The 27,167-nt window shown below is 46.3% G+C and overlaps 2 protein-coding genes across 5 annotated transcripts; both read left to right on the forward strand.

Annotated features, from left to right (window-relative positions):
* Positions 1-30: 30 nt before the first annotated feature.
* Positions 31-4,572, forward strand: COQ7 (coenzyme Q7, hydroxylase). 4 transcript variants are annotated; one of them, XM_071444144.1, is made up of 6 exons: positions 31-148; positions 283-473; positions 882-996; positions 1,109-1,248; positions 3,244-3,368; positions 3,994-4,572. In XM_071444144.1, exons 1-5 carry the CDS (start codon positions 79-81, stop codon positions 3,358-3,360), a joined length of 633 nt encoding a protein of 210 aa, XP_071300245.1. In that variant the 5' UTR covers positions 31-78; the 3' UTR covers positions 3,361-3,368; positions 3,994-4,572. The 4 variants fall into 4 exon arrangements, with proteins under 4 accessions (XP_071300245.1, XP_071300242.1, XP_071300246.1 ...); XM_071444141.1 differs by having other exon boundaries at positions 3,244-3,336; XM_071444145.1 differs by having other exon boundaries at positions 3,268-3,368.
* A 14,290-nt stretch (positions 4,573-18,862) lies between these two features.
* ITPRIPL2 (ITPRIP like 2) lies at positions 18,863-25,268 on the forward strand. The gene is made up of 2 exons (XM_071444695.1): positions 18,863-18,961; positions 19,252-25,268. Exons 1-2 carry the CDS (start codon positions 18,863-18,865, stop codon positions 20,980-20,982), a joined length of 1,830 nt encoding a protein of 609 aa, XP_071300796.1. The 3' UTR covers positions 20,983-25,268.
* The last annotated feature ends 1,899 nt before the right edge of the window (positions 25,269-27,167 follow it).

Here is a 27,167-nt window from a genome sequence, read left to right on the forward strand (position 1 = left end):
TGTCCATTGCGGCGGCGGCGCGGGGCCAATCGGAACCGTGCCAGGGCGGCGCGCGGTGATGACGTCGCTCCCAGCGCGATGGCGGCGGCCGCGGTCCTGGCTCTGCGGTGCTCCCTGCTGCAGCGCCGGCCCCTCCGCTGCGGGCCGGGTACGGGCTCGGCTCCGCTCCCTGCCCGCCCCTCAGGCCTCCGCGCCGCCGCCCCAGGCCGCCTCAGGCCGTTCGGCTCCGCGGACGGGGAGCGGGCGGCGGCGGAGCGCGCGTCACCTTTGTCTCTCCGGCAGGTGTGCGGGCTGTGCCCGGCGCCGGGGCCGCCCTCAGGCCGTGCAGCTCGCGGGTGGCGCAGGACGGCATCAACAAGCCCGTCATAGACCGCATCATCCGCGTGGACCATGCGGGGGAGTACGGGGCGAACCGCATCTATGCGGGGCAAATGGCCGTGCTGGGCAGGTCGAGCGTGGGACCCGTCATCCAGGTCAGCCATCCCCGCGGCTCTGCTCCGTTTGCGTGTGGCTAACAGCGGCCAGGGGATGCTGAAACATCGTAGCCTTCATGGCAAGATTATTGTCCAGTTTTTCTGAGCGCTTCCAAACGTGCGGGTGGGAGTACTTGGTAAGGGAGTGACTGATGCTGCAGTTGCTGTAGCGTTGCCCTATTTTGCAAATGTTTTTATGTTATCTTCTTACAACTGTCCTCTTTGTCCTTTTTATAACGATCTGCACCTGCCTTTCTCCACTCTTTCTCCTCTCTGATGTTACATCATTACAGTGTTGCCTCAGCTATCACAGCATATGTGCCTGAGCTGTTTTGGTTTTTATTAGTTTTATTGGAAATGTTTACCTCTTGTGGTTTTATTCTTCTCTGCCATCTGTCTCTTTTGCAGCAAATGTGGAATCAAGAAAAAAACCACCTGAAAAGGTTCAATGAGCTCATGGTGGCATACAGAGTTAGACCTACTGTTCTATTGCCTTTCTGGAACGTAGCAGGTTTTGTTTTAGGTGAGTCTGGATAATTACTGTTATTGTTGTTTTGTGAAGTTTTCAATTGTGTTATATTATTTGTTTTGCTTCAGATTTCATTGTATTCATGTGTCTGGTACCCCAATCCCAGGGGCTGGAAGTGCTTTGCTTGGGAAGAAGGGTGCAATGGCTTGCACAGTGGCTGTGGAAGAGAGTATATCAGAGCACTACAACAACCAGATCAGAACTCTGATAGAGGAGGATCCAGAAAAGTACAAAGAGCTATTGCAGGTATTTAACCATGACTTAGAAGTTATTTAACAAGTTGATTGAATTATCTCATGTGATTTAGTCTTTTAAAAATAATATGCTTTTAGAATTTACAGTGGATCTTTTTGTTCTGTCACTTAGAATGCTGAAGTCAACAGAAACTATTAAAAATAAAAAGATGCTTTTTCCTTCAGCAGCACTAAATTGATCAAGCACCAAACTTAAGACACATGTTGGGTTATCTTCATTGTGCTTTCAGTAATGCACTGGTTGCTTTTTAAGTGAGAGAATTATCCTTTAAGTCTGATTAATTTTAATTGAAAGGAATTGTCTAGAGGGGAAACAAAAGGAGGAAATATTGATTGCACAGTAGCTGTGTTGCCCTCCTCTGAAGGCATTTCAATTACCTTCACATGCTCCTTAACCTGTAGGACCCAGAGCCACTCACAGTGCTCAGGGTGAGCTCGAGGTGACTCCTCCAGCCCCTCTGCCCATGCTGTGTTTGATGCACCCCAGGGTGGGGTTTGCCCTCCTGGCACTGCTGCCACCCAGCACCCTGTTCATCTTCTAGTCCTGGATGCTCTCAGTGTGTGTAAGGAGCTGATGTTTGTCAGCTCTGTGAGAAAATAACTTTACAGCCATTTTAGGTATCAAACTGGGACACGTTCCTGCAAGTGGTTGTGGCAGATTGAGCTGTTCCCACAGGCAGCAGGTGGAACTGGTTCATTTCCAGCCTTGCTGGCTACTGGTGTGTTCAGTGTGCATAGTGTAACATGTAGCAAAATCTGATTATTCCAATGTATCCCATTGTGGCAGAAACTGTCTCTGAAGTAACCAGGGTTGTGCTGAGGTGCACCAGGGAAATACCACCCCTGAAGATAATGATATCATGAAATAGATAGAGATGACACAAAATAAAGAGAAAAATCCAGGCAGTGAGTTTATTCACAGTGCCAGTATGAGGAGAAGCAGGAGGGGCACCAAAAGCAATGCAAACCTGTTGGGCAGGGACAGTGCCCAGGTGTCTGTAAGTGCTGAGCTCTTCATTAAGCAATCCTGATCATCTGCAGGCATTCAGGAGAAAATCCTCTAAACCTTTCTGTTCCAGCTGAAAAAGTAGAAAACAAACAATTGTTCTTTAGACTATGGTAGAATGAACAAAAAAAACTGGTTAGCTTACAGGGGAACACCCTTAGTGATTGGCAAGCAGGGACCTTAATTCCTTTATTCATTAAATTGTCAGAGTAATGTGGGGGTGTGAAACTAGTCAGTCTTAAAAGTTACTGTGGCTATAGATTTTTTGAAACAGTGAAAAAATAGTGATATATTGTCACTGTCATATTTTCTGAACAATCCCTTCACCAGGATTTCTTCTCCTGGGAAACTAAGAAGCCTCAGAGAAGAATGAAAACACTAATTATCTGATTGCTTCTCCTGTGTTTTGCTGCTTTGGAAACAATAATTATCTGATTGCTTCTCCTGTGTTTTGCTGCTTTAGAATGTGGTCTGGAGATTGTTTACCAACAGGTGCATGTTTGATTGGTTTCATGTGAATTGTTTTTACTTAATGACCAATCACCATCAGCTGTGTTGGACTCTGAGGAGTCAGTCATGAGTTTTTCATTAGTGTCTTATTAAGCCTTCTGATGTATCCTTTCTCTATTCTTTAGTTTAGTTTAGCATAGCATTCATAATAGAATAGAATATAATGTAGTATAATATAGTGTAGTATAATATAATATAAGCCTTCTAAAAACATAGTCAGATTCATCAATTCCTCCTTCGTCCTGGGGACCCAGCAAATACCACAATATATTAATTAAACAACAGCTTGAACTTAAAGACTTCTTTGGAGACCACCAGAAGAACTTCAGGTCAGGGGAATGCTGTAAATAATTCCCTTCTTGCTGAATTGGAGGTTCAGGGTGTTTGAGAGACCCTGGCTTGCCATGGTGCACATAAGGACAGCAGGATGTGGTTTTGTGTGCTGGCTGCCTTGGTTTCTGTGCCCAGCAGGCTCAGGAGGTGCTGGTGTTGCAGGTCATAAAGCAGTTCCGGGACGAGGAGCAGGAGCACCACGACACCGGGCTGGAGCACGATGCAGAAGCTGTGAGTGGAATGGAGCCTAATTGATGCTGCCTGTGAGGATGTGGATGTGCTGCTCTTTCCTTCCTTACTTAGAGATTGGGATGTGGCTCTTTGAGAAGCAGAAAATAAGGCTCTTGATATTCTTTCCCAAAGATACATAGAAGAATGTCCTGCTTGTTATAACCTTCGTTTTTCTAGAACAGAACTAAGTCTGTTGGAATTCATGTCAAGTGTTAAAGTGTTTTGATTTTTTCCTAAGAGGTGTCCTCTGCAAATTTTTAGACTTTCTTTTAATTTCAATTTAAATTAAATATTTTTGAAGATAAGGCTAATAAGTGCTATCCATACAGTGTTGGGAACTGGAGGCATCATCTTATTAGAAAGTGTGGAACACTGAACTGAATTCTGTGCTCCCATGGATACTGTATGGGGAATGTGTGACTTCTCTATTTTTTCTCTTGACTTGCATTTGTGGAGAAATGGGAATCTTCTGAGAAGTTGATAAATTTTAATTTAGTTTTCTCTAGTATAGATTAGACTGCAAATACAGGTGGGATTTTCTTGGCATGCATGTGTTTTTACTTTGATTTTTTTTAATAGTGCTTACTGTTCATTATCACAATCTGGTTCAAGCAAAACACTTCAGTAGATGCATTTAATCTTTTATTCTTTTTACAGACACCAGCTTATTCTGTTTTGAAGACAGCCATACAACTTGGATGCAAAGCTGCAATATTTTTATCAGAAAGAATTTAGTTATATTTTTCATAATAGCTGTGGCAATAAACTGTGACACAAAAGCATATGGAAATTGTGGAAGACTCAGCTATTTTATTCAGCCTTTTAACATTTTCTGCACTAAGCACTTGATTCAGCCATCCTTTGTCACATTGAGTCCCCATTTAAAAAGTATCTCTATTAAAGTCAGTTGAGCTAAATGTGAATAAAGGTGGCAGAATTGAGTCTGTTTGAACTAAACCTCCCTATTCAGAGACTGTTCACAAGGTGGCAGCACAATATGTGTATACATGGTGTATATATACAGTATTTGTGTGTGGATGCACACACAGATAAATGACAAATACATTCTCTGTTGCCTTCAAATTTATGTGTACTTGAAATAAGCTGGAGCAGCTCATTTTAAAATAGTTATACAGACCAAGAAGAATATTTTTTTCTGTTTCCAGGGTGAGTGAAGTAATAGTATTTATTTTCAGTCCATCTTGAATAAAAATTGGTATTATAAGACCAGTTTTACTTAAAGACTTCTGTGTGTTTTGGGGTGGGCCTTTTTCAGGCACAGTTCCAAATTCTTTGAATAGAGTTTTTCTTACTATTTTTTTTTTTGTTGTTGTTGTTGTTGTGGTGGGGATTTTTTGTTGGTTTTTTTTTTTTTTGGTATTTTCTTGGGTTTGTTTGGTTTGCAGATTTTTTTTTACCTGAGCATGTAAGGAATACCCTGTCATAAAGCAGATGGAGAGAGCAACTTGGAGCAATTGCATTCAATATTCTATTAGAGCTTTCAGTCTTATCTTACTTTGTTCAGACAACATTTAATCCAGGTACATCTGGGCTTGCCTTTTTTAGTAGCTCTGTTAGTGTTTGTAGGTACTGATTGATGAGTAAATTGACATTAAAGGTTTCTTAAAGAGGATTATTTACCCTTTTTTTGGTGAAGGAGCTTAGGCAGAAGGTTAAATCTTTATACAGAGAAATTACTATTCTGTGTGATTTTGTTATGACTTTCACACTTTGTATGTTCTTGAAAATTTAAATCTCTCAAACTGTTGCAAGTGTCACCTTGTTAGACTCAAACTACTGATGTTATTTATTTTGTTCAGTCAAAGTAGCATTTGGTTCTCTGTGACTGATTTGGAATAATGTGACTTGAGGAACTCAAAGCTACATCACAGATTCTCAGGGACTGCAGAATCAGAAGATAACTCTGAGGGAGTCTCATTTTACTGCCTCAGCCCCAGACAGTTGTGAGCAGTGTGTGTGAAAACTTAGGTTTACTACAGGTCCATCCTATTACACTAATGCAATATCTTCCCTCATTTGACCATTTCTCTGAACAAAACTTACATCCAGCAGATTTCTTGCCTTAATTTTTCTAAAGTATTCAATATGCATGTGGACAACTCCCAGGTAATTTGTAGGAGAAAGGAATCAGCACAAAAGAATGATTAGCTGAAGTGGTTGAAGGGGTAACAAGTGGTGCTGGGAGCTTGTGCAGTGCAGTTGTGTCAGTCACAGGCTTTAATAATTGAGTAGAAGAAGAAAAAAAGATTGCTTGATGAATAGTCCATTGTAAAGTCTTTCATACCAGGGGCAGCATGGGATGGCATCTTTTGTAAGTCCATTATTGCAGGGGAGGGAGGGCAGGGCATGGTGTATTTTCACTCAAAACTGCACACCCATACATCCAGTGGTCTTGTGACATAAACTGGAAACTGAGCCAGACAGTTCCTGCTCTCTTAGCCATTACATCAGGGTTGAAAGCTGAACAAGGCATCTGTGGGGGTTTCCAAGAGAGCTGGTACTCAGCTGAAGCCTTGTGTTCTCCATGGCTGTGGTTGCAGAGATTCTCTGAGGATATCTGTGGTGTTCAGCAGTGGTGGGATTGGTTTGTGACAGAGTGACAGAGGCATGCTCATATGATTGTCCAAGATTTGGGTGGCCCCCAAGACCACGACACACTGCTCACTTGGGCAACAGATTTTAAGAGACAAATCTCATGTTCAATGTATTTCATTTGGCCAAGGGCTGGGAACATCAAATACTAAGAAATTGCCATGTGAGGTCTGTGTTTGGTCATATCTGCTGTAATTGAAAGTGCTCATAGAGAGTTCTTTGTCCTCAGCAGCTGAACACATCCTGCACATTTGAGGAGGGTGTCAGACACTAACACTGTCTCCAGCTGCAAGCATGAAATGTGAACTGAGAGATCAAATCTGCTTTATGCTCCTGAGCAGGATTTGTTCTTTAATGGAGCAGCAGATTTCTACCCATCCATTAAAGTGTGGGTGGGCTGTTCTGCCACTTCCAAAGTTTGTGCATTTTCCTGCTCACTGGCAGTTTACTCTTTTTTTGTTGTTTTTTTACATAGAAAATGGAGTTGCTTTTCATTTTTCTCATGGAAAAGGGACTTTTTCTTTTGTTAAAAACCTGTTTCAGATTTTGAAAGACTAAAAGAAGTGGTAAAAGGTTACAAAAGAACAAGAGGTGCTTAGTGCTGTACAATTCTATTGTACAGCTGCTGCAAGGCTGTAGTTACTTTTTTATGTTGAGGCAGAACTAAGCTGAGTAATACCAGCCATCCCAGCAGGGGTTAATGGCAGCAGAGGCCAAAGTATATAGCTTGTAAAGTCTATTATCATAGCAATCCTCAATGAACTCTGGTCGTGTTGACAGAGGAAGGGGAGCTTGGATCAGAGAAAGGCTCTGAAATGCTGCATTTTCAAAACAGGGAGTGGGGAAGATGACTGGGTCTTCACTGTGCCTTTGAGTTCTGTGCCTTCCTTGTAAATGATAAAATACACACATAATTTGGGTTTTATAATATACACTGGGATGCAATCCTTCCCCTCATAGTAGTGAGGTCTTGTGATAAACCAGGGCTTGATCCCAGTTTTCTCCTGCAGAAGCAGCTGTCTCTCAGTGAGGAGGAGCACAGGTGCCCATCAGTGTGTGCAGGGCTCCAGGGCTGTTCCCTGCTCTGTAACAGCAGCTCACCTCTTGCTGCTTCCTGCTGCAGGCAGTGCTGGGGGTGAGCTGCCCCTGTTCTCCAAAGCTGCTCTGAGTCAGAGATCAAAGTAACCTCTGATGGTGCTGGGAGGGCAGTGGCAGATGGTGCAGTCCCTGTGCTGAGCTCTGGGCTGCTCCTGGAGCAGGATCTCTGCTCTGGCTGTGGGCACTGCAGAAGGCACATGTGAGACCTTACCATGCAGCTCTGGCTGTGCCAGGACACGTTCCAGCAGCAGCCAGGCAGAAACCAAATCCCCGTGGCTGGGATTAATGAGGTGCTGCTGACACAAGCTGAACAGACCTTTTGTCAAGGGCATACAGTGATAGGACAAGGGTTTATGGCTTTATGGTGATAGAGGGCAGGTTTAGATTAGATAAAGAAATTATTCTCTGTGAAAGTGGTAAGGGCCTGGCACAGCTTTCCAGAGAGGCTGTGGCTGCCCCATCCCTGGGAGTGTCCAAGGCCAGGTTGGATGGGGCTAGTGGAGGGTGTCCCTTCCCACGGCAGAGGGCTGTGGAATAAGGTGAGCTGAGGTCCCACCCAACCCAGCACAACCCACTCTATGACTCTGTGATTTATGATGCAAATTATCTAAAATGATACTCATAGGATTGTTTGGCAGACAGCTAAATCATTGTCTGGGTTGGGCTTCATTTTTGTCTGGAGTAAATCTGTGTGGCTCACTTGAGCAAACAGAGCTAGGCTTATGATCAGCTGAGGATGTGCCATACAGTCCCTGTGCTGGGGATGACATGGTTTGTGCATCTCTATTTGTTCTTAGTATTACAGGAGTTATTTAATTTATATGCATCTGCCTTGTAACTTGACTTTAGGGAAGACAATTTCAAATGGCAGTCATTTTTTGTCACTAGCTTTGAAGTTGTGGCATGTCACTTGCATTGAATTCTGCACATATTTTTTAGCTTGGGAGGCTTAAAGGGCTGAGGCAAAAATATTGGCCAATTTAAAGGAGGAATGTGTGTTATAAGGGAGGAGATTGTTTAAAGGCACTACCACTTTTCTGTTTGTTACTTCAGTTTTCGTTGTGTCTGACATGAAATACCTGAATGGATTTAGGAGAATGACAGCAGCTTTGTAGTTTTACTTCCAGAGTGGCAGAACTTAGCTTGTGTTGGGGAACTGTTGCTGATTCTCATTTTTAGAATTATGGGGCTGATCTAATGTTGAGTAAATGAATTAACAGTTCAGTTTCAGTGGGTAATGTATTTCTAAAAGCTTGACTGTGTTAGAATGAAAATTCCAGTTGTTGATAGGCACTTTCAATAAATGCAGCCTCTTGCCACTTCAGGTGTTTTTGAGAAGTGCCACCTTATGCTAGTTTTGCAGAGCAGGGGTTGGTACCTCTGTGTCCAGAAATGCAGCTTATGGCAGCAGCAGTGTTTCATTGTGTTAGCATGCAGATTAATACACTATGATGATACTTTTAAAAGTGAGGATTTTTTGGTTCTGAAGCTCTTTGTCTCACAAACTCTGGCCATGGCACTGCCTTGTTCTTAGCTGGAAAGAAATGATCTGATGGAAGCTCAGGAGTCATGCAGAGTTACTTGGAAAGAAGCTCTGGAGGTCATCTTGTACAGCCTCCTGCTGGACTCAGGACTGTGGCCAGCACTAAAACAGGTCAGCTGTGATTTTTTCCAGACAGGTGATGAAAACTTCCGAGGACAGAAATTTCACAGCCTCTGTGGGCAGCCTGGTCTGGTCCTGTATTACCCTACCAGTGGCACTTTTTTTTCTGATCTCTTTCCTGAACCTTCCAAGACTGTCACTGCTGCTGCTTGTTATGTTATGTAGCATCATGGAGCAGAGTTTGCCTCCACTATCTTGGTAAATACCCTTTGAGTAGTTTTAGGCAGCTATGAGATCATTCAGGTTAGCTGTGCTTTCAATGCCTGGCTCCTGAACTGGCACAGAGGAAAGGAAGAGAGGCATCTGATGACCACCTTGACAGTCTCATTGTCTGCTGAAGACTTCAGGCTTCATATGTCTCCTCTCCTTGCAGGTATTGTCCACCCAACTGTTTGAATGTCAGTGATTTGTTTTTCAGTGTTACTTGTGCCTAGGACAGATGGATTTATTGATTTTTATGGTACAGGTGGACATGTGTAGTCCAAGATATTAATGAAAGCAAGTCATACATGCAGTGGGTGGTTTTCATATTTAAACTGCATTTTCTGGACTGTAATAAAAAGATTTTTTCTGGCACTAAAAGTGCTTTTCTGTTTTCTCTGTGGCTACTGGCCCAGCATGGGCTGTCCAGGTCAGAGCAGAGGCAGCAGTGGGTGAGGGGAACTTGAATTTTCTTGCAGTTCATTTTGAAGACAAGCTCTGCCAGCAGTGTTTTAGCAAGCTGTCAAGAACTTTCCCAAGCATGTGGCTTGGGGGCACCTGTATAGTCAGAGGCTGCTGGCTGTATGTAAATGGATAAAATGTTTAGTGGAGTGAAAAGCCTTTGCTTATAGGTGCAGACAGATGTGCAGTGTCAAGGCAGATGACTCAGTCCTGTTGATCTTTGTTGCTATCTCTGCATTAAAGTGAGCTTCCTTTTTAAGCAGTAGCCTATGTCTAATTTAGGGTTGTGTCTCATCTTGCTGATGATAAATTGTTTCCCCCCTTCTGTGGGGCACAGCCCTGCTCCTACCAGGCCTGTGGCAGAAAAACACTGGAAATACAGTTTGAGAGGAGCTAAATCTCCCTTGTGGCTGTATTATTGTCCTAACCATACAGCACTCCTGGTCTGTGAAAATGTGCTGACCTTGCTTCTTCTAAGTTGGTTTTATCCAGCAAAAGAACAGCAGGAGGATTTAAAATCACTGGTGAGATTATTCTGCAAGTGTAGCTTAATGGCTTGATTCCAGCCCTGACCTGGAAAGGTAACTGCTAGTGACAGATGAGGAGCTGTCTTCCCCCTCTCATCTTGTCAGCTCTCATTGTTCTGACTTTGGCAGGAAAAATGCTGTTTACTTGAATACTTTGAAGGTGGTTGAAAGAAGACTTTAGACATGGTTGAAATGTGATTTTTTTTTAAATTAATAACTATTCACTTTTCAGTTCCTCCCACCCAAATATCTCAGCAGTACTTGCTAATGAGAAATAATTATGTCTCAATTTTAAGTGACACAAGTGCTATTGTTTACACAAAATGTGAGAATCTTGTAAGACATGGGGCATATGCTTGGAGGGATAATGCATGAGCATCAGTTCTGCCTTCTCAGGGAGCCAAGCCTTGCAGAGGAAGATGACAGATACATGTGTTTATATACAGACTCTAGGGCTGGCTGTGTTTGCTTATCATTTGTCATAAATGCAGAGACTCCCAGCACAGAGCACAGTTCAGCATAAGCTGGAGCATATGGTCCTCTCCAGCAGATGTGACATGAATTCCAGCACTCACTGGATGTTTCAGGCTGATGACCAGCAAGAGGATTTATCCTGGTAAGATGGAATATTCCTGAAGCTTTCCTGTGGATTGCGGCTCCATTTGGGATTTTTCCATGGATAGGGCAGAAAAAATAAGGCCTGGTTATCAGTTTGTATTGCTGGCAGTTCACAGCTGCTGAGGCAGCTACCTGGACTCACCTGATACATTGCTTGGATATGATGTTGCAAACTCCTGGGATAAAAATACTTACATAAAGTTATTGCTTTGGAGTGACCTGATAGTTCTTTCTTTCCAACTGACTCATCATTCTCCACAGACTTGGTATTCAAACAGAAATAACTCATCAGACCCAGTGGTGAAAGCCCTGTGCGTTGTTTTCCGTGACTTTCCAACTAACAAGAAAATTCAAGGTTATATTCTTCCCTCTTTTATCTCCCTGCACTTACCAAAAATGCATATTACAGCCTTTGCTTTTAGATGATGTGTTATGACACCCTCCATGTGTCACCTAGAACTGACCTGTAGTGAGTTAGGAATAATCAGCAGAACTCATTTGTCTTTCTGATTTACTAAAAAAACCTCAAAAAACCTAAACCCAAACAGTCTAATTATCCCAGCCAAGAGAAACTAACAGAACAAATTACACACATGACCTGCATGTGTTATGAAAACTGCATAAAACCAAGAGGTTTGCAGAGATTTCCTAGAGAATATTCATCCACATTGTAAAACCAGTGATAAATTTTCCTGCATCTGGCAATTATTATGCCATACTCTGCTCTTACTCAATGTTTACCCTGTTCATCTTAGGCAACACTTACTCATTCCTGAGTTCTCTCACATACCAAGATATTAATCTGCTTCTCATACAAACAGTCAAGGATCTGAAATTGCTGCAGCACACCAGCATGGGCTTGATTCAGTATCTGTTTTTGTTTCCTTTCTTTTGTTTGTGGTTAGGGAGAAAGAATCCAAAGTGCATCAAAGTCCATTTGGTCTCTGGAGCTGCACCCATGCCCATACTTAGCATCCCTGTGTTTAGACTTGCATGCTCTGAGGTTTTAGAAGTCACAGCAACTACCCCATCTGTATTTGCCTTAAATCAAACAACTTCTTAAATGAATTTTGGGTGCTTCATTTTTCTTTGCATTCTTGGACATAAATGTGGTCTGATTTTTCTGTGGGCTTTGCTTTCCATGGCTTCTAAAATAATTTTATAAGGTGTGGCTTACTTGAATCACGTGGCCATTGGCAAGTCCAGCTGTGCCCCTTGGCCAGCAATGCTTCAGGGAGCTGCACACACAATCAAAGGCTGCTCCAAAGGTAACAAATCACATGTGGAAGCATTATCATGACAATTGACTGGCATTATTGATGGGTTGGTGGAAGTATCTGTGCAAATACATATCAGTGGGTGCTTCTCTATCACACAGCTCTGCTGACTCGAGGAGTGGGCAATGTGCCTTTCACTCAGAGCTGCTCACAGAGATGAGTGCTGCTATGGCTGAGCCACATCTGGGGGGACTCAGCTGCACCTGGAGAGCTCACAAATAATTCATTGTTCTCTAATGTATTTAGGAGTGATATTTAAAATATATTTATTTGGCTTATAATTCATAAACCTGTCAAAAAATTGATCTAGAAAGAGGGTTTATTATTTATTCCAGAGCCAAAGGCTAAAGTGCTGAAATTGTGTGAACTGAAATCTTTTAGCAAGATCAGATAGAACCCTTAATATTTCATACTTCTTAAATGACTAAAAACCTTCCCACAGAGATGAGCTGTTGAAGCTGTGCTCCCCTCAGAGCACATCCCAGAAAAGCTGTAACCACAGCAGAGCCCAAGGTATGGATATTTCAAGTGTTTAACTTCCAATATCAAAGTGCTCTCAGAGAGAGCTTGAAATTCATGCAGCCTGAGGCAGCTCTCCCCAAGCCTCTGTCATCTGTCATGCTGTGGCAGCAGGCAGAGCAGAGATGGAGGGAAAAGCACATTAATATGAGGACAGTGTTGTGTCATTTAAAGAGATGCAATCTGAGCAGAAGCTTGGTTTTGGGTAGGTTCAGTTCTTTGTTTTTCAGTCCATGCTCTTCATTCTTTGCCCACCACAGATATTCCTTCTCTGTGCTACCCTGGGGATCAGAAAATTATTGCAGGGGTGGCTGGCATGTCTGTGCTCTGCAGCACCACATCCACAGTCCCTAAAGAGGGATGCTGCAATGGGCTCAGGTCTTTTACTGCTCCATACTTCCTTTAATATTTATGTCCTCCTTCAGTTGCAGGCATATTCTCCATTCAGCTATAAAGATCCCATGGACACTGGTGACCCCCTGGCTGGGGAAGGGGCTGGTTCTGGGCATTGCAGCATGTGCCCAGTGCTGGTGAGCTGTTTGTGAAGCCCCCAGTGAGGGATCCCCTCCCTTGCACGGGCAGGACCTCAGCCAGGTCATGGATGTGTCTGTTCACACAAATGCTGAGATGGGGAAAGGGAACCTTTTGCATTCATCATTCTCCTCCCCTGTTTGCAGGTACCATTTAGGGACAGCAAAGGGAACAGAAGACAGAATGAGTTATGGAAGTAAAGAAATAACATTCAAACATGAACTAGCTTGTTGTAAAGGCAGTTTGTTCTTGACCTCAGTCTCCCTTAGCAGAGCCTGGGCCATTCCTGTTGTTCCAGTGGGTCTGCTTTGCATTTGTATCTATGTGAGAAACCTGTATTTTACAGTTCCAGGGAGTAAATATGATGCCTTCTGTATCATAAATTTTAAAAAAAGATATTTAAATTGAATTAGGTAGAACATGAAAGATGCTCCTACCTCTGTTCAAGTGGTTGACACTGTAATAATGAAACCTATGACACCATATGTAAAAATAGCTGTCATTAAATGAGCTCATCTGAATGGCCTTAAAGATAGGAATATGCTGCCCTTGCTGCCTTGCAAATGAAGTAATTGTGCTGCTTTGCATTGATCTGTGCAGAATTTAATCTTAGTTAAAGAGATGCAGCCTGAGAAATCACTGTGGAGAGATGCTGAGAAGAGATCAAATTTAGCCCTGAGATTTCAGGCTCCATCACTGTACTGCTCATCCCCTCACAGGGCAGCCAAGCAGGTAAAGAACTGATTTGGAACCAGGAAGATTACATGACTGAGGTTGATTTTTAGCCATGATTTTAACAACTCCATGTGCAGACATCTCCTAGACCAGGCACTGTGCTACAAGGTTTTCATTTCGTGCTGAGCAGTGCTGGCAGCATCCCCGCAGCATCTTTCAGCCAATTCGGGTGGGCCAGAGCAGTGCACAGGACACTGCCCTCTGTGGGCTGGTGTCCCCGGGGTGGTGTTTCCTGATGCAGATAACCCAGCTGGGGATTGCTGCCAGGCTCCACGTGTGGGTTTGGGTGTGGTGAAACCTCCCTGAGTGCCAGGACCTCTGCTCCTATCCCTCTGGAAATGCAGTGAGAAACAGTGCTGGCTAGGGTCCTCTGACAGTCTGGGGTTGCTTTGTCTTCTCTGCAGGTCACTTTCCTTTTAAGCCATTAGCTTTCCCCCTCTCTGTCCTTGGCAGGATGAGGTGAGGGTCCAGGACAGGCCTTCCTAGAGCTGCCACTGCCCTCCAGCCCTGCAGAACAGGTGCTGTGAGCCAGAGCCTCAGCTTTTCCCACCCTAATTGCTGAGTGCTGATAAGCCAGTTTCCCCAGACAGATCCTCCCTCCCACACTGTATATTTCCTCCTTTTCCCTGGGTGGGTGATCCAGCTCAGGCTCATCAGGAGAGTGCCAGCTGAGCCAGGATCATCTCATTATTTGGGGCTGTAAGCTGATAACAGAGCTTGTTCCCTGTTGTGTGCTTTGCTTTGATTCTCTGAGCTGTATCTCATCACTTGGTGCCTAAACTTCATCTTTGTAGCTCGCTGCTGCAGGGTATTTGTCAGGCACAAAACCCCTTCTCTCATTTCATGGCAATAAAAATGGGGGGCATAAACCCAAAGCAGAAAGACCCAGTAATGACAGTCACTGGAGGGGATGGGGCAGCTGCTGCTGCTTTGCTGCTCTTTGAAAGCCACCAGTGACACTGACACAGCCCTGCTGAAACCAGCACAGAGCTGTGGGACAAGCCTGGTGTCTCTTCTCCAGCTGCCTTGCGCTGGTTGTGAAAAACAGAAATGGCACAACCCAAAAACTGGTATAATGAAACTGCTAAAATGCTCATTTAAAATACTCTGCTTTAATCAATAAATTAGGGCTCAGCTATGCGATCATTTTTTATTAGTTAAGCAAGTAATGGTGCAAATGCACATTTCAGTTACTTTCCATTAATTAAACCAAACTTTTTCAGTCAGTGATTAAATTCACATTTGAACACACTCAAATGCATCCAAGTTTATTAAATCTGTACTAAACTGTTTTTTGTTAAACTATTTCAACACAAGCATGCACAAGGTTTGGCTCTATCTGATGCCTCTTAAACCTGGGGATTCCACAATGGGGACCCTCAGACCCACAACATCTGCTGAGCCCTGGGGGTGACAGGGAAAGGGAAGGGCTGAGGAGGCTCCTGCATGGAAGGTGACACTCTGGGGCCTTGTCACTAGCACAGCGTGATCACCTCCTCTGCTGCCCTAGGAGGGTTAACAGGAGTTGGCTGGAGTGTTTAGATACAGCACTGGAAGCTGTGACTGCTGTCATTCATATGTGGATTACATCAAAATTGAACTTAAAGTGCAAGACTTACAGTCTCGACCTGGAGTGTCTGTGTTTCCATTTTCCATGTAGGAAGCATTCCCCATCACTGCTGATAACCCTTCTGCATGATGGTTGTGTACTTGCACTCTCCCTGCTGAAAGATGTTTCCTTTTCATGATGCTGTAGTTGGGATTCTTCACATGAGCCACCTAAGCTTCATGGAGAATGGGACAGCAGAGTCCCAGACTCACAGCCCATCAGACAGAACTCAGGGTGCCAATGACACTGATGCAGATGGGCTGGGGGTTTCATTCCTGGTTCATTCCTTAGCTAGGCATGTCTTCCTGAATGTCAGGTAATGGGTAAGTCTAAATGCCCTGCTCAAACAAGTTTCTATGCAAAAAAGTAATCCTTGATGATTTTCAAATGATACAGGATAAACTGGAAATATACTGATCACCAGCATAGAGCCAGGGTATTGCTGTTTGTGATAAGGACAGGCTTGGACAAGACATTGTATGAATTACTCAGGAAACCATCCTTCTACAGAAAGGAAATCCTGTATTGGGCTGTGTGTGGTTTACAGCAGCCCAGTCTGCTTGCAGGCTCTCAGATTAAGAAGTGCTACACCCTGCTGATAGTTAGTGAGCAAACAGACTGGCAGAGGTGGCAAGCACATCCGACTCAGTAAACAAAATATTTTAAGAGAGAATGTGCAGTTACACCCTAAACTCCTTCATGTCCATGTAGTGCTCTGGAGGTCTGGCTCCCTCAGCTGTTTGTGGTAGCAAGACACCCTCTCCTGTTTTCCCATCCCCTGCTGCTGTGACTGGCAGAGATCCATTAGTCCACAATAAAAACCGGATTTATGTCTGTCTGATGCTGTTGCTTTGTATTGTAGTTAATAGTATCCCATAAAATCTGGGAGTCAGAGGAATGGCAGGCAAAGGATATTTATTTTGATCGTGGCATCTCCTTGGCTGGCCCATCCAGAGGGCTGTGGGAGATATGTGCTGGTAGCTTTGCTTTGAGAGGAAACAATTAGAAGAGTAATTACTGGGACATGAAGCCAAGTGACCAACCATTCAGAATTGTATTTTTTTGCAATCAGTCATTGTACTTTTCTGCTATGGACTGTTTAATAGTGCATTATGAGAAGATGGAGAAAAGCAGCTGCACAGCACTGGTGCAGGAAGGGATCCCCAGAGACTTCCCCCTGCACCTGCATAGACTGTGCAGCTCTGGTTCAGCAGGGCAGATACTGACCTGGGATAGCTGGGAGGAAGCCTCAGGCTTGTGTCTCAGGTAAATCATAAAAGCATCAGTCAAATATCATCACCTGTTTGTGCCTTCTGTCCTTCTCCTTCCTTCTGTCTCCTCAGGTGCTGTGCTCTGCCCCTGTCTCTGACAGTGGCTGGTGTACTGGAGCATGAGCAGATCAGTCACACAGATGTATGAAATACTGCCAGCTGTGGAGAAACTTTAATGGATGCTCTGACCCACTGCTTTCTTTTACCTCTGCAAATCTCCCCCAGAGCTACCATGAGCTATTTTTAGCTCAACTTGTTAAATAATAACATTATTCCTTATTTAGTGAGCAGGATATCCTGTATATGGGACATTCTGGAGTGAGTGTTTAGATAACAGATTTAAACAATGGGTGATTTAAACAATGGTAGTAAAAATTGATGTTATGAATTCTCTCTGGTCACAATTTTGAGGTCATGTTTATTAGTGTACAACCTATTATTTTTCTTGAGTACGCGATTGCTGTTAAAAACTTCATAAAGCTGAGCACCTCTGGGACGTACTCAGCAATTTTCCCAGAGACTCACCCTGTGCTCAGGGAGTCATGAAGCAGCCAAGGTCCCAGAAAACAGGCCACTGGCCATCTTTCATCAGCCCAAGGCTCTACAGATTTCATCTTGCCTCTGGCCGAGGAGGAGAGAAAGGACTAATTTAATTTAAACAGCAGTGGTAAAAATCAGTGCTGTGGATTCACTCTGGTTCTGATGTTAAGGTCACATAATTAGCATTCAATCTGTTACTCTGCAGCCTGGGAGAGTCTGCCCCAGCACCACCTGGGCATGTAGAGGCACCTGTGTGTGCACTGCCAGGCCTGGTGTGGCTGGTCACAGCTCTTGGCCAGCTGGCCCTGGGGCTGGGCCACTGGCTGGGGTGACATCTGCATTTCCCCCAGCCCGTGGGCCCACAGCTGCCTGGGAAGCTGCAGCACTGCCCTGTGCAGATGCCCCACTGTGCTGGTGAGCTCCAGGTCCCCTGTGGGCAGCAGGCATGAAGGGCTGTGCCAGCCCCTGCAGATGCAGCTGTCTGTCTCCTGAGCGTGGCTGTGCAGCTAATCAAATCAGCCCTGCATGAAAAGAGAGTGCAGCCTGTCTTCAAAAATCAGTGTTCCCGCAGCAAGGCCCAAAGGCATGTGAAACATGCTGGGCTTGGGGGTGAAAAAAACCCCACAGGCTAGTAAAAATTGAATGTATGAGCCAATATTTTCCAATAAAACATCTTGAAGGATTGGTTTAATACCAGGACAGCTGTGTTATTTAAACAGTTTGGAGGTTTGGGGGTGCAGGACAAAGTGAAGTGATGGGTCACAGGCAATAAGCAGAACAATGGATGGTTTTGTCCCCTCACTCATTCAGCCTTGTGAAGAAATATAGGAAAACATGAAAAAAGGAATGGGAAAGAAAGATGCTTTTCATTTCCTGGGTTTTCTTTGCAAGATATGGCTGTTGTGGGATGATATTTCTGAGTAGCAAGGCTATGGGCTTAGCTGGCTGGAGCTGTCAGAAAACATGCTTTTGGTTGTAGGACATGGAATATTTTGCTGGCTGAGATGTTATAAAATTGCCTGTGGTTGCTTGCCTTTACATCTGCTTTATTTTTAATTTCAAAAATCCTCAATCTCTTGATTGTAACTCCAAGACTCAGAGTTGGAGTGATTAGGACTTCTCTTTGTATCACTCAAGTGTACTCTTAACTCTCACCCTACGCTGGTTACCTGTGAATTAATTCAGACTGCTTGACCTTGGTTACCTGGTTTGCCTTTGTGTGCAGCATCTTGGCTATGCAACATATGCTACTTCCTGTCAGGTATGATTTTTATGTACCTAAAGTCATATTTTGTTCCATATAAACACAATTACATAGCCATTTGTATGGCATATCTCTTGGTTCTCTGACCCATTCCTTGTTACAGCATTTGCAGCTTGCTGGGTTCAGTCTCTTGTGTTCAAGCACTGCTTTTCACCTATGTGGAGCCACCCATGGCACTGGGCAGATCAGCAGCAGGAACTTTATCACCCAGAATTAAACTGAGCAGAATGCTTACATAGATGGTCCTTAAACTTCAGCAAACAGCTTCAAAACTCTGTAAATATTTATTAGGCAAACAGAAGTTGAGGATGATGACCCTGTCCCCATCAATATTTGAGACAGTTTAACATACTCCCAGCAAACTATGTGTTTAAAAATCATCTCAAGTATCTGTGTAGATTTAACCCCCAGGGTTATTTCTTCTCTCTTAATTTGTTAGTGATTTGGGTACAAGGTAAAAAACCCAAGGCTTTTGAATGATTCTACGACTGCAGGCAGCTGTTAGTCCGGCAGCAGCCCATCCACACCCTGGTGCACTGGCACTGATGGTTTTGCTGCTCCTTTGGCACCGAGACTCTCAGGCAGAGCTGGGAACTGGATGGACTCGCCTGCAGCGGGCCAGGCCTGTAGGACTTCTTTGAGGAAAAACGTGCAACGTGGAGCTTGTGACACCACACCGCCGTCCCCTCCTGTGGGGGTACAGAACTCGCAGCTTCACACTAAACCACGCTGCAGGACGCTGTTGCAGTGAGGGGGGCACGGAACCCGACTCTCGCTCCTCTTTCGGGGCCAGCACGGGCAGGGCTGCGGGGGGCTCTGCCCGCCCGGACGGGAAGGCGGGAAAGCGGGAGATCGGGGAAGCGGGAGATCGCGAAATCGGGAAACCGCGACCTCGCGGGCGGCGCCGCTCCCCGCCCCGGGCCGGCCCCCGTCGGACAACGCCCCCGGCCCTCGGGCCGCCGCCCGCGGCATTTCCTCTGAGCTCAGCCGGCGGCTGACGCGGGGCCGCGTCCCTCGGAAGAGGAAGCCGGCGGCGGAGCGGAGCGGAGCGGCGGCCGGGGCAGGCAGGGGCGCGGCGGGCGAGGGGCAGCGGCGGGGCCCGCGCTGGGGGCGGCCGGGGCGGCGGAGGAGGGGGCCGGCGGGGGCGGGCGCTCCCCGCCCGCGGGGCCGGGCGGCGGCGGCGGCTCCCCCCGCGGCCCGAGCCCCCGCCGCGCCCTGCCCGTGTCCCCCCTCCGCGTGCGGGGCTTCTGGCCGCTGCTGACCGCGCTCTGCACCGCGCTCCTCTGCCTCTACCAGGCGCTGCGCGGCAGCGCGGCCGGCGAGGGCGCGGGGGGCCCGGAGGACGCGGCGGCGGAGGCGGCGGGGTCCGGGCTGCCGCTGCTGAAGGGCTCGGCGCTGCTGCTGCTCGGCTGCCTGCTCGCCCGCTGCTACGGCGCGGCGGGCGGCGGCCCCGGGCGCGGCGGGGCGCGGGGCGCGGCGGGGGCGCGGCGCGGAGCCCTGGAGCGGTTCCACGCGCGGCAGCTGCGGGTGTCGCCGCACGTGCTGGGGCACAGCAAGGCGCACGTGGGGCGGGTGGTGGCCGAGCTGGTGCGCGCCGCCAAGGCGCAGGGGCTGCAGCCCGGCCCGCTGGCTCTCAGCCTGCGCGGGGACTTCGTGCGCATCGGCAGCGCCTACGAGCAGCACAAGGTGCGCAGCCCCGACTGCTTCGACATCCTGGTGCCCCTGCGGCTGCCGCCGCACCTGGAGCCGCAGCCGCGCTGCGCTGACGGGCTGGGGCCGTGCGGCGCCTTCGTCTGCGGCCTTCGGGCGAGGGACGGCTGGACACGACGCTGCCGGCCCTTCGCCGAGGGCTTCTGCGTGGAGCTGCAGGGCCGCAGCCACCTCTCCTCGGGGCTGGTGCTGCGCTGGTTCCAGGGCCATCTGCAGCGGTGCCTGGGAGCCGTGCGCTATCGGCTGCAGGAGCGGTGCCGCGTCAGCCTCTCGGCGTGCCCGGGGCAGCCGCCCACGCTGCACATCCTGCCCTGCTCCGACTACGTGTGCTGCCACATCTCCATGGCCGTGCGCCTCATCCCAGCCATCCCTCTCGGCGACGCGCTCTACCTCACAGCCCTGCCGCCTGAGGGCCCCCACGGCTCCCCGGTCCCCGAGGCGCTCTGGGGCCTCAACGCCTCGCGGCAGGAGCAGCGGCTGCTGGGCTGGCTGAAGGAGCAGGCCCCGGCCGCCTCCTGCCACCTCAAGTGCCTGCAGATCCTCAAGGGCCTGCGGGACCTCCGCGGGCACGGCCTGGAGGAGCCCTTCTGCTCCCAGTGGGGCCGGGTGCTCTCCTCCTACGTACTGAAGACGGCTCTCTTCTCCCTGCTGCTGCAGGGGCCCTTGGAGGCCTGGGATGAGCAGTTCCTGGTGGAGCGGCTGGAGGACCTGGTGCTGTACCTCAGGGACTGCCTGCGCAAGCAGGTGCTGATGGATTTCTTCCTGGGCAACACCGGCCTCCCCGAGGCCGTGGCGCTGCCCCGGTTCCTCAAGGAAGCCGCCCCCGTGAACTTGCTGTCTGCTTTTGACGGGCCCACGCTGGACCTCGTGGCCTTCCAGCTGATCAGCACATGGGTCCAGGCCCCGCACATCATCAGGATGTACAGCAGCCCCCGGTACTGGCGCCCGGTGCCCGCCCCGTGCCGCCACAGCGCTGAGGCCAAGCGGGAGCTGCCAGCGGGAGAGTGAGCTGGGAGAGCTGCTGGCACCCGGGACTCTCCATTGCACACTCCAGACTCGCTGGTGCTGGGAGAGCTGCTGGCACCCGGGACTCTCCATTGCACACTCCAGACTCGCTGGTGCTGGGAGAGCTGCTGGCACCTGGGACTCTCCATTGCACACTCCAGACTCGCTGGTGCTGGGAGAGCTGCTGGCACCTGGGACTCTCCATTGCACACTCCAGACTCGCTGGTGCTGGGAGAGCTGCTGGCACCCGGGACTCTCCATCGCACACTCCTGGCTCCCTGGTGCTGGGAGAGCTGCTGGCACCCCGGACTCTCCATCGCACACTCCTGGCTCCCTGGTGCTGGGAGAGCTGCTGGCACCTGGGACTCTCCATCGCACACTCCTGGCTCCCTGGTGCTGGGAGAGCTGCTGGCACCTGGGACTCTCCATTGCACACTCCAGACTTGCTGGTGCTGGGAGAGCTGCTGGCACCTGGGACTCTCCATTGCACACTCCAGACTCGCTGGTGCTGGGAGAGCTGCTGGCACCCGGGACTCTCCATCGCACACTCCAGACTCGCTGGTGCTGGGAGAGCTGCTGGCACCCGGGACTCTCCATTGCACACTCCTGGCTCCCTGGTGCTGGGAGAGCTGCTGGCACCCCGGACTCTCCATTGCACACTCCAGACTCGCTGGTGCTGGGAGAGCTGCTGGCACCTGGGACTCTCCATTGTGCACTCCCAGCTCGCTGATGCTTCAAGAGCCTGTATCTGCCTGGGATGGTGGGACTGATGAATTGTGCTTCTGTGGTTCTGTTCCTGACCAGAGAAGAGGGGGCCAAGACTTACTGAAATTGTGGTTTTCATTCTCAGTGGTTTTACATGGGGAAATTCTGACATTTCTGGGGAAATGCCTTAGTCCTCAAGTGTTGCCTTTGGTCGAACGTTTGCAAACTAAAAGGCTCAAACTGACATTTTTAGAAATCCGTGTTAACTTCTTGTCTTAGTGGCAAAATAGAGCTTTTTCTGAGATTTTCTTTTTATGATGCAAAATCCATGTGGGATTTAAAAATCTTCCAAGTGCAAACAGCACATCCCCCATCCATCAATGTACCAAGATGTTCCTAAAATGTGATAAGCACTAGAGCATGGGTGTGGATCACAGTTTGAAACGCTCAATGCCATGCTTTAAATTTCCTGGGTAATCGAGCACATTGTGCTAAATAGTAATGTAATACATGTTAATGTAAACTTGAGGGAAGAAGTGAAACTGCTCTGATGACAGGATGAAGAATCTAGTTTTACATTTGTGTTCAAGTGAAGGTTATACTGAAGGATTGAAGTGCAGATAGAAGGAAACAAATAGCACTTTATTTTCACAAAGGCCTTATTTTTAGGATAATTGGCTGCACTAAATATTGCTATTGAGGAGGCATTAGTGTTTTGTTAGAGTGGTGGTTGAATTATCCCAAGGAAAACCTTTTAAAAGAAATACTCTGAGGTTCATTTGTTTGTGGGTTCTAGTTGAGTTTTATTATTTGTTTCTGTATTCAAGTATTATTTCCTTAGAATATGCTTTACCTCAAGGACCAACAACAAAATAAGAAATTCTTTATTATATTTTGGAACAAACTTTGAACCAGTCCAAATCTCAGTGCCATAGGTTGACTGTGGCACCCTCCTGCTCCCTGGTAGGAGTTTGGTAGGATTTTTGGATAACTGCCTAACCAGTTGTCTTGATTGTGTCAGTGTTTGAACCAAATAACCTTGATGGGATTTTCTAGTGCTGCATTATAGAAAATTGTTATTTTTTTATGGGGAGAAGAAAGTAAAATATTTCAGGGTACTTCAGAATTATTTAGCACTGATTCGTGGTACAGTAGCAGTCCTGGGCTACAGATTGTGATGCCCTCTGAGTATAAATATCAGGCAGATAATTGCCACTTTTTATCTGGTTATGTCCCAGTTGCTGGAATAGCCTGGTGAGTTGTGATGCAGCCAGGTTTGTAAGTGTCCTTACAATGCAGGTGTACCAGGGTGTCAAAAAATTCAGAAATTCAAATCCTTACTTTTTTTGGTCACCTGCTCAAGCATTTGATGTATTAAGTCCCAAAACGTGTGGCTGAATTGCTGGTGCTCAGGAAGCTAAGCATGTGCCTTATTACCTGCAGTGCTTGTCCTGAGAGAGCACTCCCAAATTGTGAAGGACCAAGTGTAACTTCTGGGAAGCTTTAGGATAGCCTGAAGTAACTAACCTGCTCTTCCTCTTCCTGGTGGATTGGGTGTGCCTTACTCACAGTTCTGTGCATCAGAACATGACACAAACATTGTCAGAATCTATGAAGCTTTATACAAATCTATTTTTCTAAATGGAAACACTCCCTAGGCAGATGTTTGCCTACTTCTTTCTATTTCTTTAACTGCTCTTGCAGTCGTATTTTCAGGTAATTATGGCATAGGTCACACCCACAAGCTGGGTTATTTTTGTATTCGAAGCCCTGTGCTTCTTTCTACAAATACAAATAGTGTATTTATAGGTAGAATTGATCAAATGTTCTTTGCACATGGTATTTAAGACTAAGTCAGCTACATTCTGGGTTGTTGGTTTTTTTTTGTAGCAGACCATGATATGTACTATTTTTGCAGGCTTGTGTTTCTTGGTATTTAAAATAAGATTCAGTTCTGCAATCAAAGCCATTGAATCTTTTGCCCAAAGAAGAACTAGATGGCCAGCCCAGGGTCTTGTGGCTGCCTGAACTCTTGACATGAAAATCCTTGAGCTGTTAATTCTGGCATCATGATCACTTCAGTCAGCTGTCTGTCTGTTTGTATCAGTGCATCACTGGATCTTTTCCCTGGACAGGGGTGTGCATTTGTTTAGTATGGCCACAATACATGGAACAGGAGAAGGGAGTTGCATTGGAAAAGACATGACAAGAAGAGATGGTGGAGAATGTAAATAGTTTAGAAAATGAAAGTTGGGCTGAGGGGTGAGTGACAATGATGGTAAACTCTCAGTGAAGATGCACTGCAAACAAGCCAAAGGACGTGGGGTAAAATTGGAGAACTATTAAAAACAAGTGGATTTGGAGTGTAGGGTAAAGAGATTTAAGTGGGTTTTATTTTGACAATATTTCCAAAGCAGTTGAGTCCATCAGGGTAAAAAGTGAGGCACACCCTCACATAAACTATGGTTTAATGAACCATAATAGTTCATTAATAGTTCATTAGCTATGCAAGTAGATCTCCAGTGTGAGTTTTTGCTCAGAAGGCATGCTTTGAGTTCATGATGGAGAAAATGCATGTGTTGGCTTGCACCTTAAGCTTAGGTGAGCCTTCTTGAAGTGAGGGGGCAATCCTGCCATGAGCCAATGTGTGTGCACTTGGTGGCTCAGTGTACAACTGAGATATTAAATGTATTCCCCTTATCTGCTCTAAAGCATGCATTCATGAGTAGGATTGATGAAAGGAGCTGACAGAAGTTGGGTTTCTGTTATAGCATTCATCTTATTCCACAGAAACATGACAGCACTGGTGCCTGCTGTGTGCTGGAGCTGTTTCAGGGCCTTATCTCCAGGGAGGTGTACAGAGAGCTTGACCCATATGAGTAATCCTGTGGCCCTTTTGCCTTCTTCCTCCTCTCCCAGCCCATGGATACACAGCAAGGTTGTGCTTACCTGTTTGTTAAGGCTGTAGCTGTTAAAATGTGCCATGGATTCAGTAGTGTTGCCTGTGTGTGTGTAAATAGAAACACAAACACAGAAAAAGGAGCCTGTTATTTAGCACTAACACAGGCTCTTGGTTCTCTTACCTGCAACCTAATTTTGCAAAGACTGTGCAAGTGAATTTGTTTTTATTCAATGTTGATTGGGAAGAGGAGTCACACCTGCAAGAGAATAAGTTAATTTACAGTACCAAAATTCGTACATGTAATTTCATTTTGTGTTGAAAAATGCTCTCTGTTTCTCAAAGGCATTATATTTTATCTGACCAAATATCTTGCAAACATTCCTGATTTTGAATCTCTGCAGAGTAATGTAAATTTTAAGTATCTTATTGTAATGGACATTCCTGGTACAACTATTTTTTGCTGGTTAATCATAAGACCAAAGAGGAAACTGAAGTGTTCAGCTGCTATTGTTTTGGTTTTTTAAGTGTTTATAGGCTCAAAGTGTCAGCCCATTTTAATGAAACGTTATAAATTCATTTCCTATTTAATTCCAAAGTACATTTGCACTTTTATTGTTTCCATAAAAAGTTGGTGGTTTTGTTTGAATATTTCACTGTCATAATAAACAACTGTGTTAAAGCATCTGTGCCTCAAGATTTAAATTCCTTGTTGCCTTTTTTTCACTAACAGCTACCTGCAGCCACAGAACTGTAATTGGCAGGTTTATGTGCCCTTTAGGAGGAGGCTACTGAAGTGGCCAAATGATGGAAAAGCAGGAAGGCCACGCCTTGGGAGTTGTGCAGAGGGATGGGGAGGAGAGCCAGAAGGGAGAGAGGAGCATGGCTGGCACCGTCTGTGGTGCTGCTGACTTATGAAATGGAGCACCTTGGGCTTTGTGGTTGGCTTGCTCAGAGTTGTTGTTTCCTTGGCTCCAGTGTTGGCTTGCTGCAGATCTGCTCCTTCTGGTGCTTCATTTCACAGTATCTGTGTGATCCTTCAGCATGGCATGTCCAGACACATCTCCGTGCCAAACAGGGTAGGTCAGGCTTTTATTAAATATGGGAAAAGTCCTGCTGAAGGCAGCAGGAGCTTTGTGGATGGGCCAGCAAATTACCTTTATTAGTCTTTGTAAGGTGCAAGAACTATACACATGTCTTTGCTGATGTTCCCTATTAATGAAATAACAGCAAGACCCTGAGCTTTTAAATCATTGAATCAAAGCCAGGGTGGAAGTGGCTTTCTCCAGGTCTTTTTGTGCCTGCCTTTGCCTTGCAGGAGCTGCTTCTGTGAGAAGGGCAGCAGTTGCTGGCACAGTGTGGCCAACGGGCTTCTTGCTGGCAAAGTCTGGAAAAATGTCAACATTTAGTGTCAACACTCAGCCACCCAAGTTGGCATGGTGAAAATGTATTTAGAGCTTCACCTCTAATAACATTATCTCTTATTAATGGCTTCTTGAAAGCAATAGCCCTCCTCTGGTCTCCATTCAATCCTTGCTCTGAAGTTATTCTCTGTTTGAAGCCTGAGTTCCTATTCAACAGGAAAGAAACACAGTACTTTCCTTTCCTTAACAAAAAATTAACTGGCCTAAGGACTTGCATGCATGGTGTTTAAAGAAAAGCCTGTTTGCATCCAGCGCACTGGATAAATTGTTTAAAATCTTTCCATCCTTGTGCAAATACCTCCTTGTAATGCAGCCAAGGTCAGCAGTGAATTGCTGATTAAATATTGCTAATGCAAGTTAAAGCTGTCTGGAAGGAAAGGGAGTCTTATTTGTGCATCCCATTTTCATATGGCTCCAAAAGATTTCAGACACGAGAAATTTCCATGCTGGTTTATTTCTTGTGTCACCTCTTTAAATGTATGCTTGGTGAGTCTTCCTGAGGTAAGTGACATAATTTCAGTAGCTGGCAAGAAGAGCAGCCAGTCCCACTTTTCTTGGGCTGACAGCACTGGGAAGCTGGTGGGTGAGAGAGGAATAAGGACTGGCACCCCTTACAGCACCAGGATTCTCCTTCAGTGCTTGCTGGAGAGGCTGAAGGAGCTCCAGCCCTAAAATAAGCAGGATATGAAGGGCTGACCATGGAGAGATCTGTCTGGGTTTCTCAAACAAAACAGGTGGCTAATTAGGAGACTACCTTTGCTCTTGTGCATGTACCTTCAGTGTCTATTTTAAATAATAACCAAGAATTGGCGTATTTGCCAGTGCTTTGTAAGAGATCAGCAGCAGAGCTCTGCAGTTAATGTGTGTTCTGTGTCTGTAAACAGCCTGTGGATTCGAGTAACGATTTATATGCAAAACGCCTAAAGGTTGTTAGCAACGTGTGCATCAAACCAGGGTCTGTGTTGAGCTTTGGTTTTTTCCTTTTAAAGGATAGCAGTGGTGATTCAGAGACTTGGAAGAATTCGGTGTATTCCAATGACAAGCTACTGTTCTTGACACCTCTGGGAGTTCCTCCCCCCTCTCCCACCCCACCCAAAAAAAACTCAAACCAAACCAAACCAAACTAACAAAAAAAACCTGAAATACAAACACTCCCCCAA

The sequence above is a fragment of the Agelaius tricolor genome, unplaced genomic scaffold, assembly GCF_023055355.1.
Source record: "Agelaius tricolor isolate 1412-34295 unplaced genomic scaffold, bAgeTri1.0.p SCAF_19, whole genome shotgun sequence".
Classification (NCBI taxonomy): Eukaryota; Metazoa; Chordata; class Aves; order Passeriformes; family Icteridae; genus Agelaius; species Agelaius tricolor.

What these genes read in the sequence shown, in the direction of transcription:
- ITPRIPL2 (XM_071444695.1), top strand. Translation starts at nt 18,863, where the DNA reads ATGGACTCGCCTGCAGCGGGCCAGGCCTGTAGGACTTCTTTGAGGAAA. An exon ending in CGCCGTCCCCTCCTGTGGGG is followed by an intron (nt 18,962 to 19,251) that starts GTACAGAACTCG and finishes CTCTGAGCTCAG; the next exon opens with CCGGCGGCTGACGCGGGGCC.
- COQ7 (XM_071444141.1), top strand. Translation starts at nt 79, where the DNA reads ATGGCGGCGGCCGCGGTCCTGGCTCTGCGGTGCTCCCTGCTGCAGCGC. An exon ending in GCCCCTCCGCTGCGGGCCGG is followed by an intron (nt 149 to 282) that starts GTACGGGCTCGG and finishes TCTCTCCGGCAG; the next exon opens with GTGTGCGGGCTGTGCCCGGC. An exon ending in GCGTGGGACCCGTCATCCAG is followed by an intron (nt 474 to 881) that starts GTCAGCCATCCC and finishes TCTCTTTTGCAG; the next exon opens with CAAATGTGGAATCAAGAAAA.